Below are 25831 nucleotides of genomic sequence, written 5' to 3' on the forward strand. Positions count from 1 at the left end.
GGACTGTAATGACCAGGGACTTAACCTCAGCCAAGGGACTTAACCTCAGCCAAGGTACTGTAATGACCAGGGACTTAACCTCAGCCAAGGGACTTAACCTCAGCCAAGGGACTGTAATGACCAGGGACTTAACCTCAGCCAAGGGACTGTAATGACCAGGGACTTAACCTCAGCCAAGGGACTGTAATGACCAGGGACTTAACCTCAGCCAAGGTACTGTAATGACCAGGGACTTAACCTCAGCCAAGGGACTGTAAAGACCAGGGACTTAACCTCAGCCAAGGGACTTAACCTCAGCCAAGGGACTTAACCTCAGCCAAGGTACTGTAATGACCAGGGACTTAACCTCAGCCAAGGGACTTAACCTCAGCCAAGGTACTGTAATGACCAGGGACTTAACCTCAGCCAAGGTACTGTAATGATCAGGGACTTAACCTCAGCCAAGGTACTGTAATGACCAGGGACTTAACCTCAGCCAAGGTACTGTAATGATCAGGGACTTAACCTCAGCCAAGGTACTGTAATGACCAGGGACTTAACCTCAGCCAAGGTACTGTAATGATCAGGGACTTAACCTCAGCCAAGGTACTGTAATGACCAGGGACTTAACCTCAGCCAAGGGACTGTAATGATCAGGGACTTAACCTCAGCCAAGGGACTTAACCTCAGCCAAGGGACTTAACCTCAGCCAAGGGACTTAACCTCAGCCAAGGTACTGTAATGACCAGGGACTTAACCTCAGCCAAGGTACTGTAATGACCAGGGACTTAACCTCAGCCAAGGTACTGTAATGACCAGGGACTTAACCTCAGCCAAGGGACTTAACCTCAGCCAAGGGACTGTAATGATCAGGGACTTAACCTCAGCCAAGGTACTGTAATGACCAGGGACTTAACCTCAGCCAAGGGACTTAACCTCAGCCAAGGTACTGTAATGATCAGGGACTTAACCTCAGCCAAGGGACTGTAATGACCAGGGACTTAACCTCAGCCAAGGGACTTAACCTCAGCCAAGGTACTGTAATGATCAGGGACTTAACCTCAGCCAAGGTACTGTAATGATCAGGGACTTAACCTCAGCCAAGGGACTGTAATGACCAGGGACTTAACCTCAGCCAAGGGACTTAACCTCAGCCAAGGTACTGTAATGACCAGGGACTTAACCTCAGCCAAGGGACTTAACCTCAGCCAAGGTACTGTAATGACCAGGGACTTAACCTCAGCCAAGGTACTGTAATGATCAGGGACTTAACCTCAGCCAAGGGACTTAACCTCAGCCAAGGGACTTAACCTCAGCCAAGGGACTTAACCTCAGCCAAGGGACTTAACCTCAGCCAAGGGACTTAACCTCAGCCAAGGGACTGTAATGACCAGGGACTTAACCTCAGCCAAGGGACTTAACCTCAGCCAAGGGACTTAACCTCAGCCAAGGGACTTAACCTCAGCCAAGGGACTGTAATGACCAGGGACTTAACCTCAGCCAAGGTACTGTAATGACCAGGGACTTAACCTCAGCCAAGGTACTGTAATGACCAGGGACTTAACCTCAGCCAAGGGACTTAACCTCAGCCAAGGTACTGTAATGACCAGGGACTTAACCTCAGCCAAGGGACTTAACCTCAGCCAAGGTACTGTAATGACCAGGGACTTAACCTCAGCCAAGGGACTTAACCTCAGCCAAGGTACTGTAATGATCAGGGACTTAACCTCAGCCAAGGGACTGTAATGACCAGGGACTTAACCTCAGCCAAGGGACTTAACCTCAGCCAAGGTACTGTAATGATCAGGGACTTAACCTCAGCCAAGGTACTGTAATGATCAGGGACTTAACCTCAGCCAAGGGACTGTAATGACCAGGGACTTAACCTCAGCCAAGGGACTTAACCTCAGCCAAGGTACTGTAATGACCAGGGACTTAACCTCAGCCAAGGGACTTAACCTCAGCCAAGGTACTGTAATGACCAGGGACTTAACCTCAGCCAAGGTACTGTAATGATCAGGGACTTAACCTCAGCCAAGGGACTTAACCTCAGCCAAGGGACTTAACCTCAGCCAAGGGACTTAACCTCAGCCAAGGGACTTAACCTCAGCCAAGGGACTTAACCTCAGCCAAGGGACTTAACCTCAGCCAAGGGACTGTAATGACCAGGGACTTAACCTCAGCCAAGGGACTTAACCTCAGCCAAGGGACTTAACCTCAGCCAAGGGACTTAACCTCAGCCAAGGGACTGTAATGACCAGGGACTTAACCTCAGCCAAGGTACTGTAATGACCAGGGACTTAACCTCAGCCAAGGTACTGTAATGACCAGGGACTTAACCTCAGCCAAGGGACTTAACCTCAGCCAAGGTACTGTAATGACCAGGGACTTAACCTCAGCCAAGGGACTTAACCTCAGCCAAGGTACTGTAATGACCAGGGACTTAACCTCAGCCAAGGGACTTAACCTCAGCCAAGGGACTGTAATGACCAGGGACTTAACCTCAGCCAAGGGACTGTAATGACCAGGGACTTAACCTCAGCCAAGGTACTGTAATGACCAGGGACTTAACCTCAGCCAAGGTACTGTAATGACCAGGGACTTAACCTCAGCCAAGGTACTGTAATGACCAGGGACTTAACCTCAGCCAAGGGACTTAACCTCAGCCAAGGTACTGTAATGACCAGGGACTTAACCTCAGCCAAGGGACTTAACCTCAGCCAAGGTACTGTAATGACCAGGGACTTAACCTCAGCCAAGGGACTGTAATGACCAGGGACTTAACCTCAGCCAAGGTACTGTAATGACCAGGGACTTAACCTCAGCCAAGGTACTGTAATGACCAGGGACTTAACCTCAGCCAAGGGACTGTAATGACCAGGGACTTAACCTCAGCCAAGGTACTGTAATGACCAGGGACTTAACCTCAGCCAAGGTACTGTAATGACCAGGGACTTAACCTCAGCCAAGGTACTGTAATGACCAGGGACTTAACCTCAGCCAAGGTACTGTAATGACCAGGGACTTAACCTCAGCCAAGGTACTGTAATGATCAGGGACTTAACCTCAGCCAAGGTACTGTAATGACCAGGGACTTAACCTCAGCCAAGGTACTGTAATGATCAGGGACTTAACCTCAGCCAAGGTACTGTAATGACCAGGGACTTAACCTCAGCCAAGGTACTGTAATGATCAGGGACTTAACCTCATCCAAGGTACTGTAATGACCAGGGACTTAACCTCAGCCAAGGGACTGTAATGATCAGGGACTTAACCTCAGCCAAGGGACTGTAATGACCAGGGACTTAACCTCAGCCAAGGGACTTAACCTCAGCCAAGGGACTTAACCTCAGCCAAGGTACTGTAATGACCAGGGACTTAACCTCAGCCAAGGTACTGTAATGACCAGGGACTTAACCTCAGCCAAGGGACTTAACCTCAGCCAAGGTACTGTAATGATCAGGGACTTAACCTCAGCCAAGGTACTGTAATGACCAGGGACTTAACCTCAGCCAAGGTACTGTAATGACCAGGGACTTAACCTCAGCCAAGGTACTGTAATGACCAGGGACTTAACCTCAGCCAAGGGACTTAACCTCAGCCAAGGGACTGTAATGATCAGGGACTTAACCTCAGCCAAGGTACTGTAATGACCAGGGACTTAACCTCAGCCAAGGGACTTAACCTCAGCCAAGGTACTGTAATGATCAGGGACTTAACCTCAGCCAAGGGACTGTAATGACCAGGGACTTAACCTCAGCCAAGGGACTTAACCTCAGCCAAGGTACTGTAATGATCAGGGACTTAACCTCAGCCAAGGTACTGTAATGATCAGGGACTTAACCTCAGCCAAGGGACTGTAATGACCAGGGACTTAACCTCAGCCAAGGGACTTAACCTCAGCCAAGGTACTGTAATGACCAGGGACTTAACCTCAGCCAAGGGACTTAACCTCAGCCAAGGTACTGTAATGACCAGGGACTTAACCTCAGCCAAGGTACTGTAATGATCAGGGACTTAACCTCAGCCAAGGGACTTAACCTCAGCCAAGGGACTTAACCTCAGCCAAGGGACTTAACCTCAGCCAAGGGACTTAACCTCAGCCAAGGGACTTAACCTCAGCCAAGGGACTTAACCTCAGCCAAGGGACTGTAATGACCAGGGACTTAACCTCAGCCAAGGGACTTAACCTCAGCCAAGGGACTTAACCAGGCCAAGGGACTGTAATGACCAGGGACTTAACCTCAGCCAAGGTACTGTAATGACCAGGGACTTAACCTCAGCCAAGGTACTGTAATGACCAGGGACTTAACCTCAGCCAAGGGACTTAACCTCAGCCAAGGTACTGTAATGACCAGGGACTTAACCTCAGCCAAGGGACTTAACCTCAGCCAAGGTACTGTAATGACCAGGGACTTAACCTCAGCCAAGGGACTTAACCTCAGCCAAGGGACTGTAATGACCAGGGACTTAACCTCAGCCAAGGGACTGTAATGACCAGGGACTTAACCTCAGCCAAGGTACTGTAATGACCAGGGACTTAACCTCAGCCAAGGTACTGTAATGACCAGGGACTTAACCTCAGCCAAGGGACTTAACCTCAGCCAAGGTACTGTAATGACCAGGGACTTAACCTCGGCCAAGGGACTTAACCTCAGCCAAGGGACTGTAATGACCAGGGACTTAACCTCAGCCAAGGGACTGTAATGACCAGGGACTTAACCTCAGCCAAGGTACTGTAATGACCAGGGACTTAACCTCAGCCAAGGTACTGTAATGACCAGGGACTTAACCTCAGCCAAGGTACTGTAATGACCAGGGACTTAACCTCAGCCAAGGTACTGTAATGACCAGGGACTTAACCTCAGCCAAGGTACTGTAATGATCAGGGACTTAACCTCAGCCAAGGTACTGTAATGATCAGGGACTTAACCTCAGCCAAGGGACTTAACCTCAGCCAAGGTACTGTAATGACCAGGGACTTAACCTCAGCCAAGGGACTTAACCTCAGCCAAGGGACTGTAATGACCAGGGACTTAACCTCAGCCAAGGGACTTAACCTCAGCCAAGGGACTTAACCTCAGCCAAGGGACTTAACCTCAGCCAAGGTACTGTAATGACCAGGGACTTAACCTCAGCCAAGGGACTTAACCTCAGCCAAGGGACTTAACCTCAGCCAAGGTACTGTAATGACCAGGGACTTAACCTCAGCCAAGGGACTTAACCTCAGCCAAGGGACTTAACCTCAGCCAAGGTACTGTAATGACCAGGGACTTAACCTCAGCCAAGGTACTGTAATGACCAGGGACTTAACCTCAGCCAAGGGACTGTAATGACCAGGGACTTAACCTCAGCCAAGGTACTGTAATGACCAGGGACTTAACCTCAGCCAAGGGACTGTAATGACCAGGGACTTAACCTCAGCCAAGGGACTGTAATGACCAGGGACTTAACCTCAGCCAAGGTACTGTAATGATCAGGGACTTAACCTCAGCCAAGGGACTTAACCTCAGCCAAGGTACTGTAATGACCAGGGACTTAACCTCAGCCAGGGGACTTAACCTCAGCCAAGGGACTGTAATGACCAGGGACTTAACCTCAGCCAAGGGACTGTAATGACCAGGGACTTAACCTCAGCCAAGGGACTTAACCTCAGCCAAGGGACTGTAATGACCAGGGACTTAACCTCAGCCAAGGTACTGTAATGACCAGGGACTTAACCTCAGCCAAGGGACTGTAAAGACCAGGGACTTAACCTCAGCCAAGGGACTTAACCTCAGCCAAGGGACTTAACCTCAGCCAAGGTACTGTAATGACCAGGGACTTAACCTCAGCCAAGGGACTTAACCTCAGCCAAGGTACTGTAATGACCAGGGACTTAACCTCAGCCAAGGTACTGTAATGATCAGGGACTTAACCTCAGCCAAGGTACTGTAATGACCAGGGACTTAACCTCAGCCAAGGTACTGTAATGATCAGGGACTTAACCTCAGCCAAGGTACTGTAATGACCACGGACTTAACCTCAGCCAAGGGACTGTAATGATCAGGGACTTAACCTCAGCCAAGGGACTGTAATGATCAGGGACTTAACCTCAGCCAAGGGACTTAACCTCAGCCAAGGGACTTAACCTCAGCCAAGGTACTGTAATGACCAGGGACTTAACCTCAGCCAAGGTACTGTAATGACCAGGGACTTAACCTCAGCCAAGGTACTGTAATGACCAGGGACTTAACCTCAGCCAAGGTACTGTAATGACCAGGGACTTAACCTCAGCCAAGGGACTGTAATGATCAGGGACTTAACCTCAGCCAAGGTACTGTAATGACCAGGGACTTAACCTCAGCCAAGGGACTTAACCTCAGCCAAGGTACTGTAATGATCAGGGACTTAACCTCAGCCAAGGGACTGTAATGACCAGGGACTTAACCTCAGCCAAGGGACTTAACCTCAGCCAAGGTACTGTAATGACCAGGGACTTAACCTCAGCCAAGGGACTTAACCTCAGCCAAGGTACTGTAATGACCAGGGACTTAACCTCAGCCAAGGTACTGTAATGATCAGGGACTTAACCTCAGCCAAGGGACTTAACCTCAGCCAAGGGACTTAACCTCAGCCAAGGGACTTAACCTCAGCCAAGGGACTTAACCTCAGCCAAGGGACTTAACCTCAGCCAAGGGACTTAACCTCAGCCAAGGGACTGTAATGACCAGGGACTTAACCTCAGCCAAGGGACTTAACCTCAGCCAAGGGACTTAACCTCAGCCAAGGGACTGTAATGACCAGGGACTTAACCTCAGCCAAGGTACTGTAATGACCAGGGACTTAACCTCAGCCAAGGTACTGTAATGACCAGGGACTTAACCTCAGCCAAGGGACTTAACCTCAGCCAAGGTACTGTAATGACCAGGGACTTAACCTCAGCCAAGGGACTTAACCTCAGCCAAGGTACTGTAATGACCAGGGACTTAACCTCAGCCAAGGGACTTAACCTCAGCCAAGGGACTGTAATGACCAGGGACTTAACCTCAGCCAAGGGACTGTAATGACCAGGGACTTAACCTCAGCCAAGGTACTGTAATGACCAGGGACTTAACCTCAGCCAAGGTACTGTAATGACCAGGGACTTAACCTCAGCCAAGGTACTGTAATGACCAGGGACTTAACCTCAGCCAAGGTACTGTAATGACCAGGGACTTAACCTCAGCCAAGGTACTGTAATGATCAGGGACTTAACCTCAGCCAAGGTACTGTAATGATCAGGGACTTAACCTCAGCCAAGGGACTTAACCTCAGCCAAGGTACTGTAATGACCAGGGACTTAACCTCAGCCAAGGGACTTAACCTCAGCCAAGGGACTGTAATGACCAGGGACTTAACCTCAGCCAAGGGACTTAACCTCAGCCAAGGGACTTAACCTCAGCCAAGGGACTTAACCTCAGCCAAGGTACTGTAATGACCAGGGACTTAACCTCAGCCAAGGGACTTAACCTCAGCCAAGGGACTTAACCTCAGCCAAGGTACTGTAATGACCAGGGACTTAACCTCAGCCAAGGGACTTAACCTCAGCCAAGGGACTTAACCTCAGCCAAGGTACTGTAATGACCAGGGACTTAACCTCAGCCAAGGTACTGTAATGACCAGGGACTTAACCTCAGCCAAGGGACTGTAATGACCAGGGACTTAACCTCAGCCAAGGTACTGTAATGACCAGGGACTTAACCTCAGCCAAGGGACTGTAATGACCAGGGACTTAACCTCAGCCAAGGGACTGTAATGACCAGGGACTTAACCTCAGCCAAGGTACTGTAATGATCAGGGACTTAACCTCAGCCAAGGGACTTAACCTCAGCCAAGGTACTGTAATGACCAGGGACTTAACCTCAGCCAGGGGACTTAACCTCAGCCAGGGGACTTAACCTCAGCCAAGGGACTGTAATGACCAGGGACTTAACCTCAGCCAAGGGACTGTAATGACCAGGGACTTAACCTCAGCCAAGGGACTTAACCTCAGCCAAGGGACTGTAATGACCAGGGACTTAACCTCAGCCAAGGTACTGTAATGACCAGGGACTTAACCTCAGCCAAGGGACTGTAAAGACCAGGGACTTAACCTCAGCCAAGGGACTTAACCTCAGCCAAGGGACTTAACCTCAGCCAAGGGACTTAACCTCAGCCAAGGTACTGTAATGACCAGGGACTTAACCTCAGCCAAGGGACTTAACCTCAGCCAAGGTACTGTAATGACCAGGGACTTAACCTCAGCCAAGGTACTGTAATGATCAGGGACTTAACCTCAGCCAAGGTACTGTAATGACCAGGGACTTAACCTCAGCCAAGGTACTGTAATGATCAGGGACTTAACCTCAGCCAAGGTACTGTAATGACCACGGACTTAACCTCAGCCAAGGGACTGTAATGATCAGGGACTTAACCTCAGCCAAGGGACTGTAATGATCAGGGACTTAACCTCAGCCAAGGGACTTAACCTCAGCCAAGGGACTTAACCTCAGCCAAGGGACTGTAATGACCAGGGACTTAACCTCAGCCAAGGGACTTAACCTCAGCCAAGGGACTTAACCTCAGCCAAGGGACTTAACCTCAGCCAAGGTACTGTAATGACCAGGGACTTAACCTCAGCCAAGGGACTTAACCTCAGCCAAGGGACTTAACCTCAGCCAAGGTACTGTAATGACCAGGGACTTAACCTCAGCCAAGGGACTTAACCTCAGCCAAGGGACTTAACCTCAGCCAAGGTACTGTAATGACCAGGGACTTAACCTCAGCCAAGGTACTGTAATGACCAGGGACTTAACCTCAGCCAAGGGACTGTAATGACCAGGGACTTAACCTCAGCCAAGGTACTGTAATGACCAGGGACTTAACCTCAGCCAAGGGACTGTAATGACCAGGGACTTAACCTCAGCCAAGGGACTGTAATGACCAGGGACTTAACCTCAGCCAAGGTACTGTAATGATCAGGGACTTAACCTCAGCCAAGGGACTTAACCTCAGCCAAGGTACTGTAATGACCAGGGACTTAACCTCAGCCAGGGGACTTAACCTCAGCCAAGGGACTGTAATGACCAGGGACTTAACCTCAGCCAAGGGACTGTAATGACCAGGGACTTAACCTCAGCCAAGGGACTTAACCTCAGCCAAGGGACTGTAATGACCAGGGACTTAACCTCAGCCAAGGTACTGTAATGACCAGGGACTTAACCTCAGCCAAGGGACTGTAAAGACCAGGGACTTAACCTCAGCCAAGGGACTTAACCTCAGCCAAGGGACTTAACCTCAGCCAAGGTACTGTAATGACCAGGGACTTAACCTCAGCCAAGGGACTTAACCTCAGCCAAGGTACTGTAATGACCAGGGACTTAACCTCAGCCAAGGTACTGTAATGATCAGGGACTTAACCTCAGCCAAGGTACTGTAATGACCAGGGACTTAACCTCAGCCAAGGTACTGTAATGATCAGGGACTTAACCTCAGCCAAGGTACTGTAATGACCACGGACTTAACCTCAGCCAAGGGACTGTAATGATCAGGGACTTAACCTCAGCCAAGGGACTGTAATGATCAGGGACTTAACCTCAGCCAAGGGACTTAACCTCAGCCAAGGGACTTAACCTCAGCCAAGGTACTGTAATGACCAGGGACTTAACCTCAGCCAAGGTACTGTAATGACCAGGGACTTAACCTCAGCCAAGGTACTGTAATGACCAGGGACTTAACCTCAGCCAAGGTACTGTAATGACCAGGGACTTAACCTCAGCCAAGGGACTGTAATGATCAGGGACTTAACCTCAGCCAAGGTACTGTAATGACCAGGGACTTAACCTCAGCCAAGGGACTTAACCTCAGCCAAGGTACTGTAATGATCAGGGACTTAACCTCAGCCAAGGGACTGTAATGACCAGGGACTTAACCTCAGCCAAGGGACTTAACCTCAGCCAAGGTACTGTAATGACCAGGGACTTAACCTCAGCCAAGGGACTTAACCTCAGCCAAGGTACTGTAATGACCAGGGACTTAACCTCAGCCAAGGTACTGTAATGATCAGGGACTTAACCTCAGCCAAGGGACTTAACCTCAGCCAAGGGACTTAACCTCAGCCAAGGGACTTAACCTCAGCCAAGGGACTTAACCTCAGCCAAGGGACTTAACCTCAGCCAAGGGACTTAACCTCAGCCAAGGGACTGTAATGACCAGGGACTTAACCTCAGCCAAGGGACTTAACCTCAGCCAAGGGACTTAACCTCAGCCAAGGGACTGTAATGACCAGGGACTTAACCTCAGCCAAGGTACTGTAATGACCAGGGACTTAACCTCAGCCAAGGTACTGTAATGACCAGGGACTTAACCTCAGCCAAGGGACTTAACCTCAGCCAAGGTACTGTAATGACCAGGGACTTAACCTCAGCCAAGGGACTTAACCTCAGCCAAGGTACTGTAATGACCAGGGACTTAACCTCAGCCAAGGGACTTAACCTCAGCCAAGGGACTGTAATGACCAGGGACTTAACCTCAGCCAAGGGACTGTAATGACCAGGGACTTAACCTCAGCCAAGGTACTGTAATGACCAGGGACTTAACCTCAGCCAAGGTACTGTAATGACCAGGGACTTAACCTCAGCCAAGGTACTGTAATGACCAGGGACTTAACCTCAGCCAAGGTACTGTAATGACCAGGGACTTAACCTCAGCCAAGGTACTGTAATGATCAGGGACTTAACCTCAGCCAAGGTACTGTAATGATCAGGGACTTAACCTCAGCCAAGGGACTTAACCTCAGCCAAGGTACTGTAATGACCAGGGACTTAACCTCAGCCAAGGGACTTAACCTCAGCCAAGGGACTGTAATGACCAGGGACTTAACCTCAGCCAAGGGACTTAACCTCAGCCAAGGGACTTAACCTCAGCCAAGGGACTTAACCTCAGCCAAGGTACTGTAATGACCAGGGACTTAACCTCAGCCAAGGGACTTAACCTCAGCCAAGGTACTGTAATGACCAGGGACTTAACCTCAGCCAAGGGACTTAACCTCAGCCAAGGGACTTAACCTCAGCCAAGGTACTGTAATGACCAGGGACTTAACCTCAGCCAAGGTACTGTAATGACCAGGGACTTAACCTCAGCCAAGGGACTGTAATGACCAGGGACTTAACCTCAGCCAAGGTACTGTAATGACCAGGGACTTAACCTCAGCCAAGGGACTGTAATGACCAGGGACTTAACCTCAGCCAAGGGACTGTAATGACCAGGGACTTAACCTCAGCCAAGGTACTGTAATGATCAGGGACTTAACCTCAGCCAAGGGACTTAACCTCAGCCAAGGTACTGTAATGACCAGGGACTTAACCTCAGCCAGGGGACTTAACCTCAGCCAGGGGACTTAACCTCAGCCAAGGGACTGTAATGACCAGGGACTTAACCTCAGCCAAGGGACTGTAATGACCAGGGACTTAACCTCAGCCAAGGGACTTAACCTCAGCCAAGGGACTGTAATGACCAGGGACTTAACCTCAGCCAAGGTACTGTAATGACCAGGGACTTAACCTCAGCCAAGGGACTGTAAAGACCAGGGACTTAACCTCAGCCAAGGGACTTAACCTCAGCCAAGGGACTTAACCTCAGCCAAGGGACTTAACCTCAGCCAAGGTACTGTAATGACCAGGGACTTAACCTCAGCCAAGGGACTTAACCTCAGCCAAGGTACTGTAATGACCAGGGACTTAACCTCAGCCAAGGTACTGTAATGATCAGGGACTTAACCTCAGCCAAGGTACTGTAATGACCAGGGACTTAACCTCAGCCAAGGTACTGTAATGATCAGGGACTTAACCTCAGCCAAGGTACTGTAATGACCACGGACTTAACCTCAGCCAAGGGACTGTAATGATCAGGGACTTAACCTCAGCCAAGGGACTGTAATGATCAGGGACTTAACCTCAGCCAAGGGACTTAACCTCAGCCAAGGGACTTAACCTCAGCCAAGGTACTGTAATGACCAGGGACTTAACCTCAGCCAAGGTACTGTAATGACCAGGGACTTAACCTCAGCCAAGGTACTGTAATGACCAGGGACTTAACCTCAGCCAAGGTACTGTAATGACCAGGGACTTAACCTCAGCCAAGGGACTGTAATGATCAGGGACTTAACCTCAGCCAAGGTACTGTAATGACCAGGGACTTAACCTCAGCCAAGGGACTTAACCTCAGCCAAGGTACTGTAATGATCAGGGACTTAACCTCAGCCAAGGGACTGTAATGACCAGGGACTTAACCTCAGCCAAGGGACTTAACCTCAGCCAAGGTACTGTAATGATCAGGGACTTAACCTCAGCCAAGGTACTGTAATGATCAGGGACTTAACCTCAGCCAAGGGACTGTAATGACCAGGGACTTAACCTCAGCCAAGGGACTTAACCTCAGCCAAGGTACTATAATGACCAGGGACTTAACCTCAGCCAAGGGACTTAACCTCAGCCAAGGTACTGTAATGACCAGGGACTTAACCTCAGCCAAGGTACTGTAATGATCAGGGACTTAACCTCAGCCAAGGGACTTAACCTCAGCCAAGGGACTTAACCTCAGCCAAGGGACTTAACCTCAGCCAAGGGACTTAACCTCAGCCAAGGGACTTAACCTCAGCCAAGGGACTTAACCTCAGCCAAGGGACTTAACCTCAGCCAAGGGACTTAACCTCAGCCAAGGGACTGTAATGACCAGGGACTTAACCTCAGCCAAGGGACTTAACCTCAGCCAAGGGACTTAACCTCAGCCAAGGGACTTAACCTCAGCCAAGGGACTTAACCTCAGCCAAGGGACTGTAATGACCAGGGACTTAACCTCAGCCAAGGTACTGTAATGACCAGGGACTTAACCTCAGCCAAGGTACTGTAATGACCAGGGACTTAACCTCAGCCAAGGTACTGTAATGACCAGGGACTTAACCTCAGCCAAGGTACTGTAATGATCAGGGACTTAACCTCAGCCAAGGGACTTAACCTCAGCCAAGGGATTTAACCTCAGCCAAGGGACTTAACCTCAGCCAAGGGACTTAACCTCAGCCAAGGGACTTAACCTCAGCCAAGGGACAGTATCATTACCAGGTTTTCCCCTTAGTCTCACCAACAGACTGACATGCGGTGTCATCCTGACCAGGCAGGGACTTTCCATTTACGCTCAGCCAAGGTGTAATGACCAGGATTGTCCCTAATGTCCAGCTAAGGGACAGTTAATGCCCATGACTTTTCACTGAGTCTAGACGCTCAAATCCCAACGTGCCCACTATCCCACAGACAAGCTAGAGTGTTCAACCTTCTCTACCCTGATGTTCAATGTTTCTCCCAGACAAGCTAGAGTGTTCATTGTTCAACCTTCTCTACCCTGATGTTCAATGTTTCTCCCAGACAAGCTAGTGTTCATTGTTCAACCTTCTCTACCCTGATGTTCAATGTCTCTCCCAGACAAGCTAGAGTATTCATTGTTCAACCCTCTACCCTGATGTTCAACGTTTCTAGAGCGTTACAGAAGTAGAAGGGGACTGATGTCACATGACCCAGAAGTGACAACGTTGTATTCTAACCGTATGTGTTCTCTCTCTCCATAGTGATGAAGTCTCTAACCAGTACTCAGGACTACTGGCAGGTGGACAGGATCAACAGTGAACTGAAGATGCATACTCTGCAGGAGGAGTTGGAGAGGATGACTCTGGAGAAGAACCGACTGCAGGAACACTGTGGGGTAAGACTATGGGGATATAGAACTAGTGTGAAGGTCTGTTGACCCAAAACCCCGGTGAAGGTCTGTTGACCCAGAAACCCAGTGAAGGTCTGTTGACCCAGAAACCCAGTGAAGGTCTGTTGACCCAAAAACCCGGTTGAAGGTCTGTTGACCCCAAAAACCCAGTGAAGGACTGTTGACCCCAAAATACCCAGTGAAGGTCTGTTGACCCAGAAACCCAGTGAAGGTCTGTTGACCCAGAAACCCGGTTGAAGGTCTGTTGACCCCAAAAACCTGGGCGAAGGTCTGTTGACCCAAAAACCCGGGTGAAGGTCTGTTGACCCAAAAAAAACCGGGTGAAGGTCTGTTGACCCCAAAAACCCGGGTGAAGGTCTGTTGACCCCAAAAACCCGGGTGAAGGTCTGTTGACCCCAAAAACCCGGTTGAAGGTCTGTTGACCCCAAAAACCCGGGTGAAGGTCTGTTGATCCAAAACCCTGGTGAAGGTCTGTTGACCCAAAAACCCTGGTGAAGGTCTGTTGACCCAAAAACCCGGTGAAGGTCTGTTGACCCAGAAACCTTTGTTTGAGGTCCATGAACACACATTGTGGATCAACCAGAATGCCGGTGTAGTTTGCCAGGCTTTCTTTTCCAGACATGGTCTGTGAACTACGCTCATATTCTAGGGTTTAATTTATAACTCTTTTGATGACCTCCTCTTCCTAGGATTCTTCTGGAACTGACTGTGACCAGAATCACGTGGAGTCCAACCCCAGGTATGTCCTTCATCTCCTCAGAACTACTTCTTCAGGTTTGACACCAGGGGGGAAAGATCTCCCTAAATAAATTGAAGCAGAATTTAGCCCCATTTGAAACACCTGTCATAGTGTAGATGCCATACATACGTCTGCCACCAGGTGGAGACAAAGCATTGTATACCTCAGAGCCGGGAAAATCTATGTCTGTAGTTTACCTAGCAACAGGGTTGACTTTCAATAAGAAACTCATCTGAGTACTGGGACATGCCACTCAGATAGAAGGATCGTACTAGAATAGACTAGGATGCATGCCACTCAGATAGACGGATCGTACTAGGATGCATGCCACTCAGATAGACGGATCGTACTAGAATAGACTAGGATGCATGCCACTCAGATAGAAGGATCGTACTAGAATAGACTAGGATGCATGCCACTCAGATAGATGGATCGTACTAGAATAGACTAGGATGCATGCCACTCAGATAGACGGATCGTACTAGAATAGACTAGGATGCATGCCACTCAGATAGACGGATCGTCTCCACCTCCACCTACATGTACATATTATCTCAACTACCTGGTACCCCTGACTCTGTACTGGTACTCCTTGTATATAGTCTCATTACTACCTGGTACCCCTGCACAGTGACTCTGTACTCCTTGTATATAGTCTCATTACTACCTGGTACCCCTGCACAGTGACTCTGTACTCCTTGTATATAGTCTCATTACTACCTGGTACCCCTGCACAGTGACTCTGTACTGGTACTCCTTGTATATAGTCTCATTACTACCTGGTACCCCTGCACAGTGACTCTGTACTCCTTGTATATAGTCTCATTACTACCTGGTACCCCTGCACAGTGACTCCTTGTATATAGTCTCATTACTACCTGGTACCCCTGCACAGTGACTGGTACTCCTTGTATATAGTCTCATTACTACCTGGTACCCCTGCACAGTGACTCTGTACTGGCACTCCTTGTATATAGTCTCATTACTACCTGGTACCCCTGCACCGTGACTCTGTACTCCTTGTATATAGTCTCATTACTACCTGGTACCCCTGCACAGTGACTCTGTACTGGTACTCCTTGTATATAGTCTCATTACTACCTGGTACCCCTGCACAGTGACTGGTACTCCTTGTATATAGTCTCATTACTACCTGGTACCCCTGCACAGTGACTCTACTCCTTGTATATAGTCTCATTACTACCTGGTACCCCTGCACAGTGACTCTGTACTGGTACTCCTTGTATATAGTCTCATTACTACCTGGTACCCCTGCACAGTGACTGGTCCTCCTTGTATATAGTCTCATTACTACCTGGTACCCCTGCACAGTGACTGGTACTCCTTGTATATAGTCTCATTACTACCTGGTACCCCTGCACAGTGACTGGTACTCCTTGTATATAGTCTCATTACTACCTGGTACCCCTGCACAGTGACTCTGTACTCCTTGTATATAGTCTCATTACTACCTGGTACCCCTGCACAGTGACTCTGTACTGGTACTCCTTGTATATAGTCTCATTACTACCTGGTACCCCTGCACAGTGACTCTGTACTCCTTGTATATAGTCTCATTACTACCTGGTACCCCTGCACAGTGACTCTACTCCTTGTATATAGTCTCATTACTACCTGGTACCCCTGCACAGTGACTCTGTACTCCTTGTATATAGTCTCATTACTACCTGGTACCCCTGCACAGTGACTCTGTACTCCTTGTATATAGTCTCATTACTACCTGGTACCCCTGCACAGTGACTGGTACTCCTTGTATATAGTCTCATTACTACCTGGTACCCCTGCACAGTGACTCTGTACTCCTTGTATATAGTCTCATTACTACCTGGTACCCCTGCACAGTGACTCTGTACTCCTTGTATATAGTCTCATTACTACCTGGTACCCCTGCACAGTGACTCTGTACTGGTACTCCTTGTATATAGTCTCATTACTACCTGGTACCCCTGCACAGTGACTGGTCCTCCTTGTATATAGTCTCATTACTACCTGGTACCCCTGCACCGTGACTCTGTACTGGTACTCCTTGTATATAGTCTCATTACTACCTGGTACCCCTGCACAGTGACTCTGTACTCCTTGTATATAGTCTCATTACTACCTGGTACCCCTGCACAGTGACTCTGTACTGGTACTCCTTGTATATAGTCTCATTACTACCTGGTACCCCTGCACAGTGACTCTGTACTGGTACTCCTTGTATATAGTCTCATTACTACCTGGTACCCCTGCACAGTGACTCTGTACTCCTTGTATATAGTCTCATTACTACCTGGTACCCCTGCACCGTGACTCTGTACTGGTACTCCTTGTATATAGTCTCATTACTACCTGGTACCCCTGACTCTGTACTGGTACTCCTTGTATATAGTCTCATTACTACCTGGTACCCCTGACTCTGTACTGGTACTCCTTTGTATATAGTCTCATTACTACCTGGTACCCCTGCACAGTGACTCTGTACTCCTTGTATATAGTCTCATTACTACCTGGTACCCCTGCACAGTGACTCTGTACTCCTTGTATATAGTCTCATTACTACCTGGTACCCCTGACTCTGTACTGGTACTCCTTGTATATAGTCTCATTACTACCTGGTACCCCTGCACAGTGACTCTGTACTGGTACTCCTTGTATATAGTCTCATTACTACCTGGTACCCCTGCACAGTGACTCTGTACTCCTTCTATATAGTCTCATTACTACCTGGTACCCCTGCACAGTGACTGGTACTCCTTGTATATAGTCTCATTACTACCTGGTACCCCTGCACAGTGACTGGTACTCCTTGTATATAGTCTCATTACTACCTGGTACCCCTGCACCGTGACTCTGTACTGGTACTCCTTGTATATAGTCTCATTACTACCTGGTACCCCTGCACCGTGACTCTGTACTCCTTGTATATAGTCTCATTACTACCTGGTACCCCTGCACAGTGACTCTACTCCTTGTATATAGTCTCATTACTACCTGGTACCCCTGCACAGTGACTCTGTACTGGTACTCCTTGTATATAGTCTCATTACTACCTGGTACCCCTGCACAGTGACTCTACTCCTTGTATATAGTCTCATTACTACCTGGTACCCCTGCACAGTGACTGGTACTCCTTGTATATAGTCTCATTACTACCTGGTACCCCTGCACCGTGACTCTGTACTCCTTGTATATAGTCTCATTACTACCTGGTACCCCTGCACAGTGACTCTGTACTCCTTGTATATAGTCTCATTACTACCTGGTACCCCTGCACCGTGACTCTGTACTCCTTGTATATAGTCTCATTACTACCTGGTACCCCTGCACCGTGACTGGTACTCATTGTATATAGTCTCATTACTACCTGGTACCCCTGCACAGTGACTCTGTACTGGTACTCCTTGTATATAGTCTCATTACTACCTGGTACCCCTGCACCGTGACTCTGTACTGGTACTCCTTGTATATAGTCTCATTACAACCTGGTACCCCTGCACAGTGACTCTGTACTCCTTGTATATAGTCTCATTACTACCTGGTACCCCTGCACCGTGACTCTGTACTCCTTGTATATACTCTCATTACTACCTGGTACCCCTGCACAGTGACTCTGTACTCCTTGTATATAGTCTCATTACTACCTGGTACCCCTGCACAGTGACTGGTACTCCTTGTATATAGTCTCATTACTACCTGGTACCCCTGCACCGTGACTCTGTACTCCTTGTATATAGTCTCATTACTACCTGGTACCCCTGCACAGTGACTCTGTACTGGTACTCCTTGTATATAGTCTCATTACTACCTGGTACCCCTGCACCGTGACTCTGTACTCCTTGTATATAGTTTCATTACTACCTGGTACCCCTGCACCGTGACTCTGTACTGGTACTCCTTGTATATAGTCTCATTACTACCTGGTACCCCTGCACCGTGACCCTGTACTCCTTGTATATAGTCTCATTACTACCTGGTACCCCTGCACCGTGACTCTGTACTCCTTGTATATAGTCTCATTACTACCTGGTACCCCTGCACAGTGACTCTGTACTCCTTGTATATAGTCTCATTACTACCTGGTACCCCTGCACCGTGACTCTGTACTCCTTGTATATAGTCTCATTACTACCTGGTACCCCTGCACCGTGACTCTGTCCTCCCTGTATATAGTCTCATTACTACCTGGTACCCCTGCACAGTGACTCTGTAATCCTTGTATATAGTCTCATTACTACCTGGTACCCCTGCACAGTGACTCTGTACTGGTACTCCCTGTATATAGTCTCATTACTACCTGGTACCCCTGCACAGTGACTCTGTAATCCTTGTATATAGTCTCATTACTACCTGGTACCCCTGCACCGTGACTCTGTACTCCTTGTATATAGTCTCATTACTACCTGGTACCCCTGCACAGTGACTCTGTACTGGTACTCCTTGTATATAGTCTCATTACTACCTGGTACCCCTGCACCGTGACTCTGTACTCCTTGTATATAGTCTCATTACTACCTGGTACCCCTGCACCGTGACTCTGTACTGGTACTCCCTGTATATAGTCTCATTACTACCTGGTACCCCTGCACCGTGACTCTGTACTCCTTGTATACAGTCTCATTACTACCTGGTACCCCCTGCACCGTGACTCTGTACTCCTTGTATATAGTCTCATTACTACCTGGTACCCCTGCACAGTGACTGGTACTCCTTGTATATAGTCTCATTACTACCTGGTACCCCTGCACAGTGACTCTGTACTCCTTGTATATAGTCTCATTACTACCTGGTACCCCTGCACAGTGACTCTGTACTCCTTGTATATAGTCTCATTACTACCTGGTACCCCTGCACAGTGACTGGTACTCCTTGTATATAGTCTCATTACTACCTGGTACCCCTGCACAGTGACTCTGTACTCCTTGTATATAGTCTCATTACTACCTGGTACCCCTGCACAGTGACTCTGTACTCCTTGTATATAGTCTCATTACTACCTGGTACCCCTGCACAGTGACTCTGTACTGGTACTCCTTGTATATAGTCTCATTACTACCTGGTACCCCTGCACAGTGACTGGTCCTCCTTGTATATAGTCTCATTACTACCTGGTACCCCTGCACCGTGACTCTGTACTGGTACTCCTTGTATATAGTCTCATTACTACCTGGTACCCCTGCACAGTGACTCTGTACTCCTTGTATATAGTCTCATTACTACCTGGTACCCCTGCACAGTGACTCTGTACTGGTACTCCTTGTATATAGTCTCATTACTACCTGGTACCCCTGCACAGTGACTCTGTACTGGTACTCCTTGTATATAGTCTCATTACTACCTGGTACCCCTGCACAGTGACTCTGTACTCCTTGTATATAGTCTCATTACTACCTGGTACCCCTGCACCGTGACTCTGTACTGGTACTCCTTGTATATAGTCTCATTACTACCTGGTACCCCTGACTCTGTACTGGTACTCCTTGTATATAGTCTCATTACTACCTGGTACCCCTGACTCTGTACTGGTACTCCTTTGTATATAGTCTCATTACTACCTGGTACCCCTGCACAGTGACTCTGTACTCCTTGTATATAGTCTCATTACTACCTGGTACCCCTGCACAGTGACTCTGTACTCCTTGTATATAGTCTCATTACTACCTGGTACCCCTGACTCTGTACTGGTACTCCTTGTATATAGTCTCATTACTACCTGGTACCCCTGCACAGTGACTCTGTACTGGTACTCCTTGTATATAGTCTCATTACTACCTGGTACCCCTGCACAGTGACTCTGTACTCCTTCTATATAGTCTCATTACTACCTGGTACCCCTGCACAGTGACTGGTACTCCTTGTATATAGTCTCATTACTACCTGGTACCCCTGCACAGTGACTGGTACTCCTTGTATATAGTCTCATTACTACCTGGTACCCCTGCACCGTGACTCTGTACTGGTACTCCTTGTATATAGTCTCATTACTACCTGGTACCCCTGCACCGTGACTCTGTACTCCTTGTATATAGTCTCATTACTACCTGGTACCCCTGCACAGTGACTCTACTCCTTGTATATAGTCTCATTACTACCTGGTACCCCTGCACAGTGACTCTGTACTGGTACTCCTTGTATATAGTCTCATTACTACCTGGTACCCCTGCACAGTGACTCTACTCCTTGTATATAGTCTCATTACTACCTGGTACCCCTGCACAGTGACTGGTACTCCTTGTATATAGTCTCATTACTACCTGGTACCCCTGCACCGTGACTCTGTACTCCTTGTATATAGTCTCATTACTACCTGGTACCCCTGCACAGTGACTCTGTACTCCTTGTATATAGTCTCATTACTACCTGGTACCCCTGCACCGTGACTCTGTACTCCTTGTATATAGTCTCATTACTACCTGGTACCCCTGCACCGTGACTGGTACTCATTGTATATAGTCTCATTACTACCTGGTACCCCTGCACAGTGACTCTGTACTGGTACTCCTTGTATATAGTCTCATTACTACCTGGTACCCCTGCACCGTGACTCTGTACTGGTACTCCTTGTATATAGTCTCATTACAACCTGGTACCCCTGCACAGTGACTCTGTACTCCTTGTATATAGTCTCATTACTACCTGGTACCCCTGCACCGTGACTCTGTACTCCTTGTATATACTCTCATTACTACCTGGTACCCCTGCACAGTGACTCTGTACTCCTTGTATATAGTCTCATTACTACCTGGTACCCCTGCACAGTGACTGGTACTCCTTGTATATAGTCTCATTACTACCTGGTACCCCTGCACCGTGACTCTGTACTCCTTGTATATAGTCTCATTACTACCTGGTACCCCTGCACAGTGACTCTGTACTGGTACTCCTTGTATATAGTCTCATTACTACCTGGTACCCCTGCACCGTGACTCTGTACTCCTTGTATATAGTTTCATTACTACCTGGTACCCCTGCACCGTGACTCTGTACTGGTACTCCTTGTATATAGTCTCATTACTACCTGGTACCCCTGCACCGTGACCCTGTACTCCTTGTATATAGTCTCATTACTACCTGGTACCCCTGCACCGTGACTCTGTACTCCTTGTATATAGTCTCATTACTACCTGGTACCCCTGCACAGTGACTCTGTACTCCTTGTATATAGTCTCATTACTACCTGGTACCCCTGCACCGTGACTCTGTACTCCTTGTATATAGTCTCATTACTACCTGGTACCCCTGCACCGTGACTCTGTCCTCCCTGTATATAGTCTCATTACTACCTGGTACCCCTGCACAGTGACTCTGTAATCCTTGTATATAGTCTCATTACTACCTGGTACCCCTGCACAGTGACTCTGTACTGGTACTCCCTGTATATAGTCTCATTACTACCTGGTACCCCTGCACAGTGACTCTGTAATCCTTGTATATAGTCTCATTACTACCTGGTACCCCTGCACCGTGACTCTGTACTCCTTGTATATAGTCTCATTACTACCTGGTACCCCTGCACAGTGACTCTGTACTGGTACTCCTTGTATATAGTCTCATTACTACCTGGTACCCCTGCACCGTGACTCTGTACTCCTTGTATATAGTCTCATTACTACCTGGTACCCCTGCACCGTGACTCTGTACTGGTACTCCCTGTATATAGTCTCATTACTACCTGGTACCCCTGCACCGTGACTCTGTACTCCTTGTATACAGTCTCATTACTACCTGGTACCCCTGCACCGTGACTCTGTACTCCTTGTATATAGTCTCATTACTACCTGGTACCCCTGCACAGTGACTGGTACTCCTTGTATATAGTCTCATTACTACCTGGTACCCCTGCACAGTGACTCTGTACTCCTTGTATATAATCTCATTACTACCTGGTACCCCTGCACAGTGACTCTGTACTCCTTGTATATAGTCTCATTACTACCTGGTACCCCTGCACAGTGACTCTGTACTGGTACTCCTTGTATATAATCTCATTACTACATGGTACCCCTGCACCGTGACTCTGTACTCCTTGTATATAGTCTCATTACTACCTGGTACCCCTGCACCGTGACTCTGTACTCCTTGTATATAGTCTCATTACTACCTGGTACCCCTGCACAGTGACTCTGTACTCCTTGTATATAGTCTCATTACTACCTGGTACCCCTGCACAGTGACTCTGTAATCCTTGTATATAGTCTCATTACTACCTGGTACCCCTGCACAGTGACTCTGTACTCCTTGTATATAGTCTCATTACTACCTGGTACCCCTGCACAGTGACTCTGTAATCCTTGTATATAGTCTCATTACTACCTGGTACCCCTGCACCGTGACTCTACTCCTTGTATATAGTCTCATTACTACCTGGTACCCCTGCACAGTGACTCTGTACTGGTACTCCTTGTATATAGTCTCATTACTACCTGGTACCCCTGCACAGTGACTCTGTAATCCTTGTATATAGTCTCATTACTACCTGGTACCCCTGCACAGTGACTCTGTACTCCTTGTATATAGTCTCATTACTACCTGGTACCCCTGCACAGTGACTCTGTACTCCTTGTATATAGTCTCATTACTACCTGGTACCCCTGCACCGTGACTCTGTACTGGTACTCCTTGTATATAGTCTCATTACTACCTGGTACCCCTGCACCGTGACTCTGTACTGGTACTCCTTGTATATAGTCTCATTACTACCTGGTACCCCTGCACAGTGACTCTGTACTGGTACTCCTTGTATATAGTCTCATTACTACCTGGTACCCCTGCACAGTGACTCTGTACTGGTACTCCTTGTATATAGTCTCATTACTACCTGGTACCCCTGCACAGTGACTCTGTACTCCTTGTATATAGTCTCATTACTACCTGGTACCCCTGCACAGTGACTCTGTACTCCTTGTATATAGTCTCATTACTACCTGGTACCCCTGCACCGTGACTCTGTACTCCTTGTATATAGTCTCATTACTACCTGGTACCCCTGCACCGTGACTCTGTAATCCTTGTATATAGTCTCATTACTACCTGGTACCCCTGCACCGTGACTCTGTACTGGTACTCCCTGTATATAGTCTCATTACTACCTGGTACCCCCTGCACCGTGACTCTGTACTCCTTGTATATAGTCTCATTACTACCTGGTACCCCTGCACCGTGACTCTGTACTCCTTGTATATAGTCTCATTACTACCTGGTACCCCTGCACAGTGACTCTGTACTCCTTGTATATAGTCTCATTACTACCTGGTACCCCTGCACAGTGACTCTGTACTCCTTGTATATAGTCTCATTATTTTATTGTGTTTCTATTTCCTAGTTTATTTAGCAAATGTTTCATACTTAAACTCTACATTAAACTCTACATTAAACTCTACATGGTTGGGAAATGGCTGGTGATGAAGCACTTCACTGTAAAGTTCACTACAGCTGTGTGTATCAGGAGCGTTTGACAAATACAAAGGGATTTGATCTCATTTGGACCTCCAGTACATTATTATGTCCACTAGTTGGCGCTACAGACCCAGAGTTTTATTCATAGAGAACAAAGTAATGGCCTTTTATCACACCGAACAGGTGCCTGTCTGAAACAATTCCTTCTCCATCCTGTGAATCTCACAGAGAAATCTTTAAGCCCGAGCATCTGTTTTTTTTAAGTGTAAGGTTTGAAAAGCACCTGGCAAATAAATATGTTATAATTCAGTAGAAAATCAGTAACGTTGTAGATTTATTATTTTTTTTATCCCGTGGTCTCTCTCTCTGCTCAGTCCGGTTTAGTTGAGGTGTTCATGAGATCTGTGCTCCTCTACAAGGCAGTCTTCCAGGTGGTCTCTCTCTCCGCTGAGTCCGGTTTAGTCGACGTGTTCATGAGATCTGTGCTCCTCTACAAGGCAGTCTTCCAGGTGGTGTCTCTCTCTGCTGAGTCCGGTTTAGTCGACATGTTTATGAGATCTGTGCTCCTCTACAAGGCAGTCTTCCAGATGGTTTCTCTCTCTCTCTCTGCTGAGTCCGGTTTAGTCGACGTGTTCATGAGATCTGTGCTCCTCTACAAGGCGGTCTTCCAGGTGGTGTCTCTCTCTCTCTGCTGAGTCCGGTTTAGTTGACGTGTTCATGAGATCTGTGCTCCTCTACAAGGCAGTCTTCCAGGTGGTGTCTCTCTCTCTCTGCTGAGTCCGGTTTAGTTGACGTGTTCATGAGATCTGTGCTCCTCTACAAGGCAGTCTTCCAGGTGGTCTCTCTCTCTCTTTCAACTGAGTCCGGTTTAGTTGAGGTGTTCATGAGATCTGTGCTCCTCTACAAGGCAGTCTTCTAGGTGGTCTCTCTCTGCTGAGTCCGGTTTAGTCGACGTGTTTGAGATCTGTGCTCCTCTACAAGGCAGTCTTCTAGGTGGTCTCTCTCTCTGCTGAGTCCGGTTTAGTTGACGTGTTCATGAGATCTGTGCCCCTCTACAAGGCGGTCTTCCAGGTGCTGCCACCAACATCACGTCTCAAACTCCCTTTTTTGATGCTCAAAACATCTTGTCTTGTGAATCTTGACCCTATAATAGAAAATATACATTTAGGTCTTTTGCGTTTTAATGTTAAAGGATTTTTCTTCTATCAATTAAATTTATTTTTATTTATTTATTTTTAATATTCTGGAACTGCAGGGGAAAGTGGCAGCATTACTGTTTACCACAAATATAATAATCTGTGTATGTATTCCTGATTTAAGTATTTATTGTGCAAATGTAAATGGTCCTGTAGATGAATGTAGGAGTGTTGTCCTGTAGTCTTGTCTCATTGTAGTCTTGTATTGTTATTCTACAGCGATAAGGCAGTTCTACAGTCCTATGAGGCCCTGGCCACTGAGATCTCCTCTCTACACTCAGTGTTGAAACAACAGTCTGACCTGGTGAAGAAGCTCGGAGACAAATCACAGCTAGCAGCTAACAGACGAGGTGAGTTACAAACCACAGCTAGCAGCTAACAGACGAGGTGAGTTACAAACCACAGCTAGCAGCTAACAGACGAGGTGAGTTACAAACCACAGCTAGCAGCTAACAGACGAGGTGAGTTACAAACCACAGCTAGCAGCTAACAGACGAGGTGAGTTACAAACCACAGCTAGCAGCTAACAGACGAGGTGAGTTACAAACCACAGCTAGCAGCTAACAGACGAGGTGAGTTACAAACCACAGCTAGCAGCTAACAGACGAGGTGAGTTACAAACCACAGCTAGCAGCTAACAGACGAGGTGAGTTACAAACCACAGCTAGCAGCTAACAGACGAGGTGAGTTACAAACCACAGCTAGCAGCTAACAGACGAGGTGAGTTACAAACCACAGCTAGCAGCTAACAGAC

General features: G+C 47.9%; 1 protein-coding gene across 2 annotated transcripts in view; it reads left to right on the forward strand.

Moving 5' to 3' along the window:
* Positions 1-25831, forward strand: part of LOC109882162 (5-azacytidine-induced protein 2) — a 42702-nt gene that overhangs the window by 8411 nt on the left and 8460 nt on the right. For both annotated transcript variants that reach the window (XM_031812056.1, XM_031812057.1), the window contains exons 5-7: positions 13598-13731; positions 14436-14485; positions 25297-25427. In XM_031812056.1, the coding sequence (XP_031667916.1) occupies positions 13598-13731; positions 14436-14485; positions 25297-25427 (315 nt within the window). The remainder of the gene's footprint in view (positions 1-13597; positions 13732-14435; positions 14486-25296; positions 25428-25831) is intronic.

This window comes from Oncorhynchus kisutch, unplaced genomic scaffold (assembly GCF_002021735.2).
Source record: "Oncorhynchus kisutch isolate 150728-3 unplaced genomic scaffold, Okis_V2 Okis02a-Okis13b_hom, whole genome shotgun sequence".
NCBI lineage: Eukaryota > Metazoa > Chordata > Actinopteri > Salmoniformes > Salmonidae > Oncorhynchus > Oncorhynchus kisutch.